Source organism: Rattus norvegicus, chromosome 19 (assembly GCF_036323735.1).
Source record: "Rattus norvegicus strain BN/NHsdMcwi chromosome 19, GRCr8, whole genome shotgun sequence".
Taxonomy (NCBI): Eukaryota; Metazoa; Chordata; class Mammalia; order Rodentia; family Muridae; genus Rattus; species Rattus norvegicus.
Genome location: NC_086037.1, coordinates 9,771,667 through 9,788,835, shown reverse-complemented (window position 1 = coordinate 9,788,835; position 17,169 = coordinate 9,771,667). Strand labels below are relative to the sequence as shown.

Genomic DNA, 17,169 nt, shown 5'->3' with positions numbered 1-17,169 from the left:
ACACACAGCGGCTCCAATCCCAAACGAAGACCAAAGGAACAAAGGAATGAATGAACGAACGAGGGGCAAATGAACGAGTGACTGTGGGAATGCATGAATGGGCGGCTCAATCTGGATTCCCTCAGGAACGGGAACCTGCCGTACACCTCCCCGATCCTCACCCTGCCCTGGTGGCCACCTGTCAGTCACCTCTGTCATGACTGAAACGGGGTGACAGGACCCAGCGACACCTTGACTTACTCCACAACGTCCCAGCACGTCACACACGTGCGTGATCTGGTGTTCCCTTCTCTCTTCTGTCTGACATCTGGGATCAAAGTGTGTGTGGGGGGGCCAAAGTCCCAGTCCCTCTACAGTCATGGAGGGATCAACAGCAGAGGGCGCTGCTCGCACACTCTTGCCAACACCTGAGTCACCTGATGCAAACTCCACGCCCTCACGTGGAGAACAGCAATTGTGTCACCCTGTAAGGGAGGAACTGTACCTCCACTTCATCCACAAGAAGAGCAGGTCTCAGAGAGGACAAGCCATCTACCCAACGCTACACCGCTAGGAAGTGACTCTAACAGTGTAGGAAGTGTTCTGTTGCTCCCAAACTTCTCCCAGCCCCTAAGGCAGCATTCAAGCTCAGCTTTCTGAATTCCACTCTCCTCCCTTGGATCAGCAATTCGCCCCCAGAAACTTCACTGCTACACAGCATACCCAACCCGCAGCTCTCCGAGCTACCTGTAAACTGAACTCAAGGGATGTCTTAGCAGGTAAAGGCATTTGCTAGCCATCTTCACAAGTCAGGGTTTGGTTCCCAGAACCCACAGGGTGGTGGGAGAAAACCAAACCCCTCAGGTTGTCCTCTGACTTTGACATGTTTATGACCGCATAGCATCCCCCAACTCCCCATAGCAAATAAATAATTTAAAAATTAGGGGGCTGGATGGAGGCTGGAGAGATGGCTCAGTGGTTAGGAGCACTGACTGCTCTTCCAGAGGTCCCGAGTTCAAATCCCAGCAACCACATGGTGGCTCACAACCATCTGTCATGGGATCTGATGCCCTCTTCTGGTGTGTCTGAGGACAGCTACAGTGTACTCACATAAGACAAATAACTAAACAATAACAATTGTTTGTTAAACAAACAAACAAACAAATGAGGGGTTGAAGAGAAACCACAGTGGTTAAGAGCACTTAATGCTCTTCCTACCCCCTGCCCCTGGTGACCTTGCCATCACCTTAGACCCCTTAACAAGGAGCACAAGGGGCTTTGACACTGTCAGAAGTCAGATTCTAACATCTATGTTTTCTGTGTGGCTCGAAGCAACGAAGGGAACCTGGTGTGGGGTGTTACGGAGAGGTAGGACGTGTGGTATCCGGCAGAGAGGGCATCACCTGTCCCTTTAAGGGCAACCCTAATCCTCTCGTGCTGACTCTCGTTATTGGAGAAAGTGGGGCCCCGAGCTAGCCGATGTTCTGTTTTATCCAGACGTTTGGATTTTGATGTGAAATCTTCCAACCTTTAAACATTAGGGATTAATTCCACTTAAAGAAATTCACAAAACACCTCAGGGCTGTAAACGAACCATGGCTCCCCACTTGCAGCTGTTGACCTGGCCTGTCCCTTCACCCACTCTTCCTGATGGCAAGACTGAGACCCTAGAAGCAGCTTAGGGCCCCACCACCCCTCTTCTACAAGGCGGGCTCCTCTGTGTGAAGGGAGCTTTGGAAACACTTGTCAGTGCCGAGGACCCCTGTGCAGCATGGCTGCCTTGCTGGGTGAGCAGACACCGTCCCGGGTCCTGCGGGCACACTGCCCACACAGCTCACCTTCTTGCACACATAGTCATTGGGTAGGTAGACGACTGAGCGAAGTCGCTTGAGCATGTCGAAGATCATCTGCCGGTCGCAGCCCTGCCCAGGTGGAGAGGGAGGAGTCTGTCAGAGGAAGGCGGGGCCTTTGTCCCAGATCCCCCAATGGGAGGGCAGCTGTGGGAGTACCTGGAAGAGCGCCACTTTGCTGACAATGTTGTAGTTTACGTCAATGGCCAGGTCCAGACGCATCTTGTCCGGAAGCTGAACCATCAGCTCTGACTCATCTGGGAAGGAGACCAAGCAGGGAGTCAGAGTTCAGACTTGGTCTGCCCCTCACACGCCCACACACAACCATGTGAGGCCCTGCACTGGCTCAGCCAGCTCAGTTTCCTCTGCCATAGGGAGCTACTCCAGAATCTGAGAGTTCCCTTGTCAGGGACACCATCCCCTCCCTTTTCAAACTCCTACTCAACCTTCAAAACTAAGGACCAAAGCCGCTTCCTCCAGGAAGCCTGACCTGATGTCCCTACCCAACTTTCGTATCAATAATCTCTACTCGTGGCACGGTGACCCGCTACTTCTATTTTTTTTTTAATAGTGCGCGCACGCACACTGCACCGCGGTATACATGCAGAGGTCAGAGGACAGCTTGTGGAGGTCAGTTCTCTCCTACCATTTAGATCTTAGGGTAAGCTTGAGTCATCAGGCTTGGCAGCAAGCCCCTCCACTGGCTGGGCCATCTCACTGGCCCACACACCACTTTAGTGGTTTGGAGGCATGGTCTAGCTATGTAGTCCAACCTTGGCTCAAACTTAAAGCAGCCCTCCTAGGTGCTGGGATCCTAGGCTTGAGCCGCCATGCCTGGCTGTTTACTTGGTTGGAAATGCTTCCACCCTGAGTTGAGCTGCATTCTCAAGGTAGGTGAAGCCAGAGAGTGGCTGTCTGGAGGACAAGCCCCTTAGGTTTTCCAGAATCCTCACAGTCCTTGAGAGATTTCTCTAATATCAATGGCTGGGGGTGCAACTACCAGAGAACCCCCAGGACACAGAGGACAAGAGCTGGTCAACTGGGAACCAAGGGAAGGTTGGCTGGGGGATGTGGGGGGTTAGGGGTTTGACCATTCTTACCCAGCATGCCTTGTGAATGCCAGGTGTACTCATACCAGGTCTTGACGCGGTTCTGCACAGACCTGGGGATCTTGTAGAAGTTCATGTACTTCACCGTGCTGTCCATGCAGCTGCGGTAGTACGTCTGCCCTGCCGTGGCGGCCCCCACCACATCTCTCATCTGGAGTACGACAGCAGTGAGAAGAGGTCAGAGAAGTGGTAGGTCCAAGCTGGCCAGGACACAGGTTAGATATGTAGCAGTACACAGTCAGGGACCTATGCTTGTGGGTAAGCCAGAGAGAGTGAGACAGACGGCCATTCATAAAGCAAGGACATTAGAAGCAGGGTGCAAGGCAGCAGACCTCTCTGGCCATCTCGGGTTCCCGGCACAATGTTGGAGTAGGATGCCTCACTGGGGTAAGCTGATTCTTGTGTATAGCCACTCTTCCCCGGGTGGAACTCTGGGCCCCTGGATATTGTTTCTCAGAATGGAACCCTTCCAAGTTTGCTTTGAGAACCTTGTCTATTGCCTCATGCCCTGACTAGAACACAAGTCACACATCACATCAGAGACTCCAGAGGGTTTTCTTACAGGGAACGGCCCAGGTTCGCAGCCTTTGAAAATACCATGCAGCCACCTGGCTTCCTGTGCTCCCCAAAGGGACTAACGTTCAATCAGAAAGGCCTTAGGTAGTCCTGGGACACAGACATCCTCTGGTCCCAAGTCAGCCAGAGTCTTCCCTGAGCTCAGTCCCCAAAGCCACAACACACAGAGAAGTTTCCAGCTGGGGGTGGGGGAACTACAGGATGTGTGATGTGGCCGGCGGTTGCCTACCTGTCCAATCATCACAGAGAAAGCGAAGACACCTGTAAAATAATTCAGCAGCTGGAAGACGATCTCAAAGAGCGTCTGGGGGTCGGGCAGTCCTCCGATGGTGATGAGAGTTTTCACAGCCCAGTAGTAGCATCGAATGTAGCTAGTAAGAGGCGGAAAGGGTGACCCTGGTCATTACGGGAACTGCCCAGCTGACCCTGCGATCCTAGTCGGGACACCCGTGGGATCCCACACAGCCACAGATGCAAGAAAATGCCGCCTCCTCCAGCAGCACAGCACTCTCAAGTGTTACCTGGCATGGCTGAGGGTCTGTCCCAGCCCTGTGAGAACATGTCATCCTGGGACATAGATATGGAGGTGAGGTCACAGGAGACACTTGGCCACCGTTCCAGGCTGAGTCCCTCTGGACATCAGCAAAGAGGCCAGCAGGGCCAAGCAACCAGACTGACATCCCTGGGCCTTCCCACCTATGCAGGGCACCAGCAAAACACAGGCCCTAGAGCCACTTTCTATCATGAACCAATTTTTACTTTCTCCTGTCAGCCTCCTCCTCCTCTTCCTCCTCCCCCTCTTCCTCCCCCTCCCCCCCATCCCCCTCCTCCTCTTCCTCTTCCTCCTTCCCCTCCCCTCCTCCTCCATGAAATGGGTACAGCAGGGGAACATTCTTCCCAGGCAACTGTGAGGATGAGGTGAGCTGGAAGAACGACCAGATCCTGAGCCATCAAGACCCACACAGGGACCGCACATGTCAACAGTTGGTGCAGGGAACAGAACTGACTGTCCCATGTCTTCCAGATGCTTCCTAGGTAGTGGGACAAGCATCCAAAGTGCATTCATGCTGAGAGAGAGCAGAAACTGCTGGAGTAGTGGTGGTAGTGGTAGCGGCGGCGGCGGCGGCGGCAGTGGTGGTGATGGTGGTGGTGCGTGTGTGCGCGCACGCACATACGTGCAGGCCTCAGACAAGCTGGGATATCTTAGAAAAGGCTTCTTGTCACCAGTTGCCTGGACATCCAAGGATAACAGAACCAGTCTGCCCTGACACTTCCTACTGTACAAATACTGGTCACCAGGGGGCGCATGGATCAACTTAGGTAGAACTAAGCAGCCCCTCCTCCCTTTCAGCCGTCTAGCCAATCAAACTGCGGAGGGAGCTGAGCGTTCAAGCAGCTGGGCGGTGAACCACACCGAACCTGGCTTTCCCATAAATGTTCCTAGCTGGAGTAAACTTCCCCTAACTTGGCACATATTGGGACCCCCTGGAGTGGGTGCCGCCGCCACCCCTCTCAGTGCTGCAGGCTGGGACAGAACACAGTAGCCTGCCAGAGGCAGGAGCTGGTTTTCCAAGGCTCCTCGCTCCAGCACACAGCAGATCCTCCCCAGAGGACGGTGGCAAATTCTTAGTTTATTTAGTTACTTGCAGTTTGTGGTTATTATTAATTAATTTGCATAATTAATTTATGAACTATAAACATTAAAATATTTTATAGTTACACTTTTATATATTTTATGTAGTTATACTATTTTATGGTTATAATAATTTATGGTTATTGTACTATTGAACTTTTTGAAGAATTTTCTGTCACTGTACATTGTTCATATCCTGGGTGCTTACAAAAGTCCCCTGGTAAAGAAAGTGTGTCAGTAAGGACACCTAGACCCCTGGGTCCTTGGAAGAAGGTTCCAGAGCGCTGCCGACCTCTCCTTTCAGCTCTGTCAGCTTGACCTGCCACTGAGAAGGGGGTTCTTAGATTACGGGCATAGACTCCTCTGAGACTTCAAGGAAAGCCAGAAAATAATCTAGAGCCGCTGACGTATTCTCAGATTTTAGCTTTTATTTCTAGGCTGGGCCGTTAGTGTTTCCAGAGGCCAGGTTCTGAACTTGTTCCTGGCGTGCCGGCTTTCACAGCACAGCCAGGCCTGCACATCAGTCAGACCCTCACAGCTCGTTACTGTTCTTCTTCACAAGAATCCTTTAGTAGCTTCCTAGCACTCAGGAGGCTAGTCAGGATAGAAAGCTCAAAGGCAACATGAGCTACAGAGTGAGTTCAGGGCTAGCCTGGGCAACTTAGAGAGACTGTCTTAAAAACACGTTAACCACACAGAAGGCCCTAGGTTTTTGTCCCCAGAACTTAAAATATGTATAGGTCATAAAGAAGCAGAGAAGCCAGAGGCCTGAGATTCATGTGTAATGATGTGTTCTGTGTGTGTGTGTGTGTGTGTGTGTGTGTGTGTGTGTGTGTGTGATACACACAAGATTTGAAAGGCGTAAGAGGAAGTTCGCCACTGTCTGGTCAACTCATGCTTAACACAGCAATTACACATAGAAGTGATAACTTTGTCGCTGGTATATAACCAAATATACTAAATTAATTACTAAAATTATTTTCACCTTTTGTGTCTATAATATGGCTATTAAAGCATTTCAGGTTGCATGTAGGAATAACGTCATATTGCAATTGCATAGCCTTGATTTAGCCAGTGGGGACCCAGCTAGCTAGGGCTTTCTGATTGCTGTCCGTTATGTTGGGGATGGATAGATAGATAGATAGATAGATAGATAGATAGATAGATAGATAGATGTAGATATAGATATAGATATAGATATAGAATAGATATAGATATAGATATATAGATATAGACAGATAGATATATCACATGCAATTCTTTGCTCTCCTGTTACATTCCATCAGTCCTAAGGTGCAGTGACCACATAGCACACCAGTGAGTCAATTCAGCTTCTGTGTGCTTGCACATCCATGTGTTGAAGGCTGTGCCCAGGGCCATCCACGCACACGCTGAGCAAGAGCTCTCCTCCCACTGACCTGTATCCTCAACACGAATTCGGCTTTTTGTACAAAAATAAGTATCATCTTAAACATACCTCATATACCTCATAGCCGTATACCTCAAATTTAGAAATGCTGAAATCTGAAAAAGTAGGCTGCCCACGGGAGGTAAGAGAACCACAGTATCTCACAGATGCTCTAAAATTATGCCACTCCCACCAGCAACTTCTCTCGTTGGTTCTGTGAAGCATTTCCATTTTTTTTCTATATGACAAATGACATTATGGGGGAACATCTTTATCCACAAGTCCTTGTCCCCTGCCCTGAGTGTTTCCTCACACTAAAGACTGTGTGGTGTATTTGCCATCCCTACTGGACTTGGGTATGTGGGAAAGATCTTTCTAGCACAGCAGTTTTCAACTTTGGTGGGGGGGGGTCACATATCAGAGATTCTGCACATCAGATATTTACATTATGATTCATAATGGTAGCAAAATTACAGTTATAAAGTAACAGCAAAGTAATCTTATGGTAGAGGGTCACTGTGTTAAAGGGTGGCAGCATTAGGAAGGTTGAGAATCACTCACTGTTCTAACAGGTCTCATGCCTGGACCCTCTCCCGACACTAGCGAATCCCAGGAGACCTTAGCTTAGGAAGAGGACGAAGAAGGAGAATTTGGCTTTAGAATTTTGGCCATGAATGACTCCTCAGGAGGAAGGTAGTCTTGGCAACACAATAGCCATAGAACAACTTTCTAGGAGCCTTTCGGTTTTAACTGTAAAGGACAAAAATCCCGCCCATGTGATGCCCTGGGGGAAACCTGGCTCACCTGTTCCCCACGCCGTCATAAACCCAGTGAGTGGAACCGATGCCCTGGAAGGCCGACGCCCAGTAGTAAAGACAGGAGTTGAGATGCAAGCTATACAGCAGGTAGGCGGTGGTCCTGATAACCCTGCAGAGGGAGAGAGTGTCACAGCCATGGAGGTGACACCTTGCCCCAGAGGGCAGGACTCTGGGAATGAACTAGGTCTTAGCTCCCCCAAAGCCTACCTCATAGGCTCCCCTCTGTTGGAGCCATATAACCCTGCCCAATCACCCAACCAGTGGATATCCAATCCCAGCCACTCAACCAGTGGATATCCAATCCCAGCCACCCAATCAGTGGGGTGGGAGGGGGTGTTTGGAGTTGAACCCAGGGCACTGGATTAAAGCCTTGTCAAAATGCAGGGTCGGGATCATCCCATCTGTGTCAGAGAAATTTGTACAGATGAGGGTCCAAAGGAGAACCATGGCCGGAGGGAGGAGCAGGAGGATCTTGGTGTATGTGGGGAAATGACAATGAGCCGTGTGCTCCTTCAGGAACAAGGAGCCTTGCTCCCCAAGTATAGCCCAGTTAGTCCTGGACGCCATCTGTTTTGGACCAATGTGTTCTTACAAATGGTCCCTTCTGTTAGAGCTAGGGTAGGGGCTTCGATTCCCTGTGCTGACATGGAAATGCTGGCTTGTCAGAGTCCTTGTCACAATGGGGGAGGGTGTAAATAAGACATTCCTGGTTCTGTATAAAACCAACCAACTAACTAAATATCCTTTCAAAGAAGCTGGGCCAGGAAGTGGCTTGGTTTTTGAAAGCCATGAGGCCTGCGGGAGGAGGAGAGTAGCTGAAGAGTCTAGGGCATATGGTGTGTGTGTGTGTGTGTGTGTGTGTGTGTGTGTGTGTGTGTGTGCATTGATGTGCCTATGTGCACACAGGTGCATGGGGAACGCTCACCTGTAAACGTAGGCTTTGCTGAGGATGGCTTCCAGACGGTTATTAAACTCAAAGAAGGCCATGTACTAGGAGGGAGAAGAAGACGTTAGGACAGCCCTGTAGGCCAGCTCTGTGCCTAGTGGGGACATGACCGCACAGCCCTTGTCCTCTACCCTACCTGATGATTACCAGTCTTCTTTGCCCACTTTCTCCTGGCAACCGGTGTGATCATGGTTATCCCTGTTGGTAATTTTCCCCGTTGGAAAGGAGCACCAATATTGTGTAAGGGGAATGGGAAGTTTAATTGGTTGGCTAGACGTCTGTTTAGGAGATCCGGAATGTTCTGAGTGGTCATCTACTCTGATCACTTTCAAGGGCACTTGGAGGATCTCTGCTCTGAATCAAGCAGATCCTCCTAGGACCCTGAGTCCAGCCAGTGAGTGGCAGAAAACAAACAACTGGAAACACTGATAAAATGGGTGTCAGGCACCAATCTGACCTCAGCACAACCTTACTCCTGTTACCATGGGGGAGTCACCCAGCCATTCCCAGGACCAACTTCCCCATGTTTTGAGTGGAGTCTGTCATAAAGCAGAAGCCCCTTCCCTGAGAAGCGCTGAAGGGACAGAGTTAGACATAGATTGCCTACTTTCAAATCCAGATTCCACTCCTGCCTAGCTGTGTGACACTGGGCAAGTTCCTTAGCCTCTCTGTGCCTCTTCCTCATTTTTAAGTTGGTGGGAACAGCACTCAGGGAGTCGAAGAACTAACAGCAGTAAAATCTCTGGATCAGAGACTAATGAGAAATGTCCCCAAATTACTAGCAATTATAACAAATTTCTTACTAAGACATGCTCAGAGGACACACACCTCCCTAGGGTCTCCTCTTGGGGACACCATCCCTTCCCTAGATGGCAGTGTTCAGGTCAAGCATGGAGGAACCAAAGTCCTTGGGGATCTGCCAACCTTACCTTCAGGCAGCGGGGCAGGCGAAGAAGGGGGTTCACGCCAAGTTTCAAGTAGAGAAAATCCAAAGGCAAAAGGCAGAGCAAGTCCATCTAAAATCCCAATGGCATCACAGGGGATAAGACACAGAACCCCAGGGGTAGAAGGACTAAGGGGGCATGTCTCTCTTTGCCAGAGAGATCGGTCACAATATCCAGGGCAGTGTCAGAAGAGAGGACACCAGTGTCCCACCAACCCGCTCTGTGTGGATTCATAGTCCCCAAGGGCCACCTTCAGCGAAGCTGTTCCCAACCAACATAAGGGACTCTGTGCTGCCTAATTAAAGGCACAGACATGGAAAGGTGTTCTGTGAGAGCCACCCAGTCTGGGCTGTCTCAGAAGACTTGTGGCCTAGTGGGGCACTCCCACGGGAGATAGGACCAGCCTCCCTTTATATGACAGGAACTACATAACACAAGTACCTAGTGGCAAACCACTCATGCCCCCTCCCACGCCCCGGCACACACCTTAAATCGTTGAGACTTCAGGTAATTATTACGCATCTCCTTCTTATCTGTCTGAAAGAAGGAAGCACAAAGATGTTAGATCGAGCTCTGACCAAAGAGGCAGGGCGACCTCACAGGCACATGCAGTTGCCCTGCAGGGAAGAACTTGGCGGTTTCGGGTGGAGTGGAGGTGGGGGTGACTAGCCATGAGAATATTGCCTTGCTGGAGTCACCAGACAAACAAACTCTGATCTTCTGGATGGAGGAACATAGGAGCTAGGAGCCTGTTCTGTCAGTGCCCAGCTCCTCCCAGGACTGCTAGCCACTTTATTTGTGAGGAGCTGGCAACTACTCTGATGGGGCGGTGGGGGGTGGGGGTGGGAGGCTAAAGACTCCTCATTTGGTGTCACCGCTTCTACTTCTGGCATATGCTGTCTGAGGTTGTCTGAGGTAGGAGTCACTTTCATCCACGGTACCTGTTGTTACAATAACATTTGCAGCTGGTGAAGCAGCTGTTGGCATAGCATTAATTGCTATGGCGGCAACACACATGATACAATGTGCAAACTTTTAACTTCTGTAATATTTCACCAGCTGCATACCTAGTGCTCTTTACATGGCCTTGGAAAATCTCCACCGTGGTACTACTCTGCTTCACACAGCTTAATAATCAGTTTATTTTCTCTTTACTGATTGATTCTTTTTACTAAGAGATTTATTTCTCCTATGCCTATGTGTCCCAGGTGCCCAGAGAAGCCAGAGACGGTATTGGATCCCCTTAGCTACCGGATGTGGCTGCTGGGAACTGAACTTGAGTCCTCTAGAGCAGGGAGTGTTCCTAACTGCTGAACCATCTCTCCAGAGCCCTTGACTTGTTGTGTTTTGTTGTTTTGTTTTGAGACAGGGTCTCTCTATGTGGACCAGGTTGGCCTCAAATTTACAAAGATCCTGCCTGCCTCTGCCTCTGAGTGTTGGGATTAAAGCTGTGTGCTACCATGCCTGGCTCCCTCTTAAGTCTTTTTTTTTTTCCTGGAGCTGAGGATCGAACTCAGGACCTTGTGCTTAGCACTCTACCATTGAGCTAAATGCCCAATCCCTCCCTCTTAAGTCTTAATCAGTTTAACGAAGTAGTTAAAACCTTTCTCTAATATTCGTTGACTCCTTATCACTCCCTGTATGTTAACTGCCTGACTTCTTCCATGATTCTTACAGCGAGGCAATAATAAACCTTTCCAAAAGAAAAGGCAGCTTAGCCACCTTTGTAGAGGAAAGCCCCCACCTTTGCTGTAGAGTGGATCTTTTTGAAACTTTGTTGTAGTGAAGATGGACCCAGGGAGTTGGGCGTGTGCTCTAACACCGAGTTACAGCCCAGGCCTCGGTGTGTAACTTTGGAAAGTGGCTTGCTCACAGCCATGGGAACTGGGGTGCCTGGTTCTCTTTCCCCTTCCTTTCTCCTACCCCTTCCCCAACCTCCAACCCCTACATTCTTAAGACAGGGGTTTACTGCTCGTCCTGGTCTAGCCTCAGCTCCGCTCTACCTGCCTCAACCTCCTGAATGCTAGGCTTACAGGTATGTGACCATCAGGGTCCCAGTTAGGGCTGTGGTTTCCTCACAGGTACAGGGCTGGTTCACATAGCACATCATGTCCGTGCATCTCCATGTCCTCTGCAGGACGCACTCAGCTCCCTGAGCCCCCCTGCATCAGCTACTTCTCACGGCAATACTTGCATTGTATTGGGAGCTGCTATCACCCCGTTCACAGTCACTGAGGCTCAGGCAGGGGGTTCGGCTAGAACCTGAAGCAAGCACACCTGCCCCAGATGCTGTGCACACCTGCCCCAGATGCTGTTCTCTGGACCGCTCCTATAGCTCTATCAGACCGTCTGGGAACCAGTTCATCTTTGAATGGTACGGAATGTGCACAATCTGAACACATGCGAGGGGTGAAAGAAAAAGCAAACCACGGACAACTGCTCCCAGGATTTTGTTCATTCATTTCATTCATCTCTCGCAGCTTCAAACGTCAGTCAGGCCCTGGCTATAGGGTCTGCCCTGGTCACCCCCGCCCCCTCCACCTGCCTGCCTGTGACTTACAATGATGTCCCCGCCTTTGACAAACTGGAGACGCATCTGGAACACGGTGATGTCCAGGAGGTAGATGAAGTCGCACAAGTAGTCCATGAGCAGCCAGAGGTGGATGTTGTCTGCCCGCTGGTACGGGAAGGCCCAGCGCACAGGAATCAGCCAGCAGTTCCAGTTCCAGGCCAGCACCACGAAGAACAGCCACAGGATGTACATGAGGTCTGAGGGGGAGGGGGAGACAGGGGTGGGCTTGAAGGCCAGCGAGAGAGGGTGCTTCACCTGGATGATCCCTGTGGATTTCATCACTCGGAAGACAGACAAACAGATGGATGGACAGGTGGATCAGGGCATGAATGCCTGGGTGGACATGGAGGTCCCTAATAGACCCTAAAAAAACCAGAGGCTTCTGAGGAGAGGGCATGATGGCATTGTTGGAAAATGCCAGCTAAGTAGCTTTCCCTCTTTCTGAAATTTAAAAAAGAATTTTTTTTGCTACATTCATTTATTTATGGGTTGGGGTGGGTGCTGAGGACCACAGACCATTTTGGAGGTCAAAGGTCACCATGTGGGTCCCGGGGATGGAACTTAGGCTGCAGGCTTGGCTGGCGTATTTACCCACCAGGCTATCTTGCCAGCCCACGAACGAGTTTTGGCAATATCTTTTCTGTTTTAGGGAATCCAGAGCAGCAAATGACACTTGGCGAATGGACAGACAGATGGACAGACAGGTGGGTGGATCGCTGTCACTTAGAGATCACTAGCGATCACTTGGTATCTTAGAAACCCAGTGGACATCGAGAGTTGGAGTCCTACCCTGGAGTGATTCCCTGCTTAACTTGGAGGAACTTCCTCTCTGGCCCCTGTCATGGTCTTTGCGAAGTCACAAGAAGTCACAGGAAGTCACCGGGTGAGAAGGTAAGGAACTCCAGTGTAAACTGTGAAGTGGGGTGCACACATGGAGGCTGCTGGGCCGGAGGACTATGGAATGGGCTTACAGAGGCTCATGGGAATTCACTGCAGACTCTGATGAACTCCGTCTTGCCCCTGCTCAGAACAGGGGCCTCAGGAAGGAGCCCACATGTCCAGATTAGAAGACTTGGCCAAGGTCAAGGTGAGAGTCTAGCTGGCTGCATCTTAAGGAAGCTCACAAGGAAGCTCACATTCCCCTGTGGTTCATTCCCTTGTCTGTAAGATGGCCCATGTTCCTAGTCCAAGGACCTGTGTTAAGGAACCAGGCAAGGACACGGGGCATCGTTGGAAAGTATAAGGAAGGAGTCATGAGCCAAGGCTGTCCGTGGCACTGGATCCCCCCACCCCCACCCCTGTATTGCATGGGAGGGGCTTCCTCCACGAGAACTCACTGGTCAGTGGGTCGATGCTCTGGGGGAACTGGTACATCTTCCAGGGCCTGCGCTTGAACTTGCAGCAGAGCATGTCACAGTAGTGCTCCTCCTCTGCCGCCTCTGCCTCCGCCGGCTTCTGGGCTGGGGCTGAGTCTGGGGCCTTCTTGGCTGGGGCTGTGGAATAATCCTGGTGAGCATCTGACTCAGCCCGGAGGCTAGGGAGAGAGTCCTACCCACTTCAGGGCCTCCCACTTCCTAGCACACAATTTGCTTGTATACAAGCCCTCTCTCCCCAGCAGTCTGGAGTCCCCAGCTCTTCCTAGACCCCAGCTGGAAGTGTGTCTGTCTGTCTGTCTGTCTGTGTATATATGCATTCGTGTCTGTCTGTCTGTCTGTATCTGTCTCTGTGTGTATATGTATGTGTCTGTCTGTCTGTCTGTGTCTGTCTCTCTGTGTATATATGCATCTGTCTGTCTGTGTGTATGTATATGTGTGTGTGTCTGTCTGTATCTGTCTGTGTATGTATGTATGTGTGTGTCTGTCTGTCTGTCCCTCTGTGTATATATGCATCTGTTTGTATCTGGCTGTGTGTGTATGTATGTATGTGTGTGTGTCTGTCTGTCTGTATCTGGTTGTCTGTGTGTGTGTGTGTGAGTGTGTGTGTCTGTCTGTCTGTCTGTGTCTGTCTGTATCTGGCTGGCTGTGTGTGTATGTGTGTGTGTGTGTCTGTGTCTGTGTCTGTCTGTCTGAATCTGGTTGTCTGTGTGTGTGTGTCTGTCTGTCTGTGTCTGTGTCTGTCTGTCTGAATCTGGTTGTCTGTGTGTGTGTGTCTGTCTGTCTGTGTCTGTCTGTATCTGGCTGGCTGTGTGTGTGTGTGTGTCTGTCTGTCTGTCTGTGTCTGTCTGTATCTGGCTGGCTGTGTGTGTATGTGTGTGTGTGTGTGTCTGTGTCTATCTGTCTGTATCTGGTTGTCTGTGTGTGTGTGTGTGAGTATGTGTGTCTGTCTGTCTGTCTGTGTCTGTGTGTTTGCTCCTTGGACGGATGGAGCATTCTGTGACAATGCTCCCTTTTTCCTTATTCAGAACACTGAAGGACTCAACTTAGAGACAAGTTGAGTCAGACTTTTCAGAATAGGACTCAGTTCCATTCTCTGGCCGAGATGAGACTCAGCTTCTCATAGGTCTTCGGTGCTTGGTAACAGAGGCCTTTGCTCTTAGGGATCCAACACAGCTTCTAGTGTTAGGAATGTGAAGTCAGGCTGTGATAACATGTCCTGAGTACTTGAGTCCCAATATACAACCCTCGTCAGAGAAAAAAAACCTAGAAATTATCCCTGACAAAAAGCCTGTTCACTGGGCTAGGTGTGGTGCTGCAGGAGGCAGAAACAGGGGAAGCTCAGTGAGTTCAAGACCAGCCTAGTCTACAAAGTGAGTTACAGGCTAGCCAGGGCTACACAGGTGAGACCCGGTTTTTAAAAGAAAACATATTCATTTTCTTTTTCTGTCATTGCTTCTTACTATGTACTCCAGGCTAGCCCCAAACCTGTGATTCTCCAGCCTCAGACTTCCAAGTGCTAGGGATTTCAGGTATTTATCACTTTGCCAGATAACTCCTTAAAGGAAGGAGGGCTTTGGCCAGCATGCTAGCTCACACCTGTATTTCTTGCCCGTGGGAGGAATTGCTACGAGTTTCAGGGCAAGCTGGGGCTCCTGAGTGAGTTCCAGACCAGCCTGGGCTATAAAGTGACCTATTCAGATGGCCCCATCGAGTCATGGATGCTTCTGAACACTCAGACCATCTGCTTCAAGAGGGTCTGTGCAAAACCGAGATAGACATACCAGTCACCACCCCCTGTGAGAGAAGCAGAATCTAAAACACTGGCTGTGGGAAGGCTACGTTCACCTTTGACCTCCTTCCTCTCCTGAGCGTCAAGTTCAGAATCTGGGCTTTACTCATACACCCCCAAACATTCGTTTACGGCACCCTCCCCAGTCGTAGTTCATGGGGTTCTGTGGGTATCCACCTTGGCCTGTGGCCATCTCTATCCCCACTCACAGGGCTTGGGGCTCTCCTCATCGGAGGTGACGTCAGGGTCAATGAGCTTCTCCTTCACCTTCTCTGTCCGCTCCTTGAACATCTTCACCAGCTCCTGGAGCCGGTCGTTGATGATGGCACTGTTCTGGCTGGCTGTGGAGGCCGCACGGTCCTCGCCACTGTGGGGACACAGCAGAGGATGAACACAGACAGGAAGGGTTCCGAGGACCCTAGGCCTGTGCTGGGTAATGTCTATGCCTCTTTTTCCAGCAGAGCCCAAGGAAGGTCAAGCCAGCATTCGCCTGACAACGTTGGGCCCGCTCCAGACTCTGGAACTGAGTGACTGAGATTATAGACCTATGCCGCCATGCATGGTTGAAGTTTTCTCTTTCTAGTCTTGACCAGGGAATCTTATAAGCTACACGGGGATAGCAAAGCCACCATCCCTTGGGTCCCTGAACGATTGCATGAAACAGAGCCTTCCACCGACCTGAAAATACACAAGTGGTTAGTGCTGTCACTACAGCATAGGAGACATCTTGTCCGTTTAGCCACTGAACCATCAGGGCCTGTTTGTCACAGCATCATAGCCTACCTGACTAATACATGAGTCTCCATATTGACCTCCTTATATGATCCCGAGGGTAATTTTTATTATTATTTATGATTCCTACCATATTTTTCTTACATTAAACCAGAACCTTGTCCCTGCTCTGCTACATAAAATACAATTTTGTAGGGTAAGTTTCCCTAATTGTTGATTGGCTAATAAAGATGGTAGAAGCTAATAACTGGGTGGAAGACGGTGGGATTTCTGAGCAGGAAAGAAAGAGGAGGAGGAGTTTGGGAGTGAGACCAGACAAGATGGGGAGTGGACAGGAGCTACAGACATGTAGGTTTCTCAGGCACCAATAGCTTGTGGCCTCAGTAGTTGTGCCAGCAGAGGCCATAGAGGATGGGGGCAGAATATTCTTTGCCCAGCCTTTGAGTTATCTGGTCAGTTTTAAAATATAAAAGTCTCCAATGTTTCCCTTTCACAGGGTGGCCACTGTGGCACTGGGCAAGCTGCAAGCAGAGACCAGGAGAGCTAGCGTGGGAGCTGAGTGAGACCAGGTGATCTTTAGCGGTCTGTAGACCAGCCACAGGAGTGGATGGCCTGTGGAACAAGAGCGGTAGCTACAAGCATTCTCAGGAGGAACAGGCGGGATGGACGTGGAGCCAGGGGCAACAAGAGCTCAGAGCTAAGTCTGAGGGGCTGAGGCACAGGACAAAGAGACCAAGCAAGGGGAGGCATCCTTTTTAAAATCACGCATGACACAATTTCATTGTTTTAAAATGTCAGCTGGACTGTGTGAGGTGTGGGGGTTTCCTGAGCCTATCTCTTCTAAAATGTCTAAAAGTATAAAGCGAATGCAATTACAGGGGGGAGGCCAGCAAGATGGCTCTGCAGATAAGCCCTTGCGGCACAAGCCTGAGGACCTCCATCCCGAACCCACTGGACCAGTCAGAGAACTGACTCCACTAAGCTATTCTCTGACTTCTCCTCGTACCATGGCACACGCGTGCTCCCTGACAGATATACACACACAGAATAACAGCAAATGCGTTTTAAAACAAATGAATAAAATTACAGATAGAAAAAAGCCAGAAGGGAGAAGGCGGGCTTGCTTCCTAACACAGGAGTTAGCTGGAGAGCATGGTGGGCACTCCGGCCAGTGTCCAAGGCTGGATACTTAACATCGACCAGGGTTACTGAAAAACTCTGGGGAAGTGCCTTCTCCTGACACAGTCCTGAGGACAGATGCTGGAGACCCAGCTTCCTGTGCTGCTACCGTGGCCTCCAGTCACATCCTACACCCCAGCTATCTCAGTCACCAGAATGTTATGGAAATACAGGTTTCCAGGGCCACTGTCCAGGGCTGCATGGAACCTGGGAATCTGATTTAGCAAACTCCAAGGTAGGGACCTGCAGCAGATCCTA

At 50.3% G+C, this 17,169-nt stretch overlaps 1 protein-coding gene across 2 annotated transcripts in view; it reads right to left on the bottom strand.

The window, feature by feature from the left end:
* The window catches only part of Cngb1 (cyclic nucleotide gated channel subunit beta 1), a 66,219-nt gene that overhangs the window by 10,029 nt on the left and 39,021 nt on the right, over nucleotides 1-17,169 (bottom strand). For both annotated transcript variants that reach the window (NM_031809.2, XM_063278317.1), the window contains 11 exons: nucleotides 15,210-15,367; nucleotides 13,173-13,328; nucleotides 11,824-12,032; nucleotides 9,750-9,800; nucleotides 9,249-9,335; nucleotides 8,299-8,363; nucleotides 7,360-7,482; nucleotides 3,744-3,885; nucleotides 2,930-3,089; nucleotides 1,989-2,086; nucleotides 1,818-1,901 (listed from right to left, as the gene is read on the bottom strand). In NM_031809.2, coding sequence (NP_113997.2) covers nucleotides 1,818-1,901; nucleotides 1,989-2,086; nucleotides 2,930-3,089; nucleotides 3,744-3,885; nucleotides 7,360-7,482; nucleotides 8,299-8,363; nucleotides 9,249-9,335; nucleotides 9,750-9,800; nucleotides 11,824-12,032; nucleotides 13,173-13,328; nucleotides 15,210-15,367 — 1,333 coding nt within the window. The remainder of the gene's footprint in view (nucleotides 1-1,817; nucleotides 1,902-1,988; nucleotides 2,087-2,929; nucleotides 3,090-3,743; nucleotides 3,886-7,359; nucleotides 7,483-8,298; nucleotides 8,364-9,248; nucleotides 9,336-9,749; nucleotides 9,801-11,823; nucleotides 12,033-13,172; nucleotides 13,329-15,209; nucleotides 15,368-17,169) is intronic.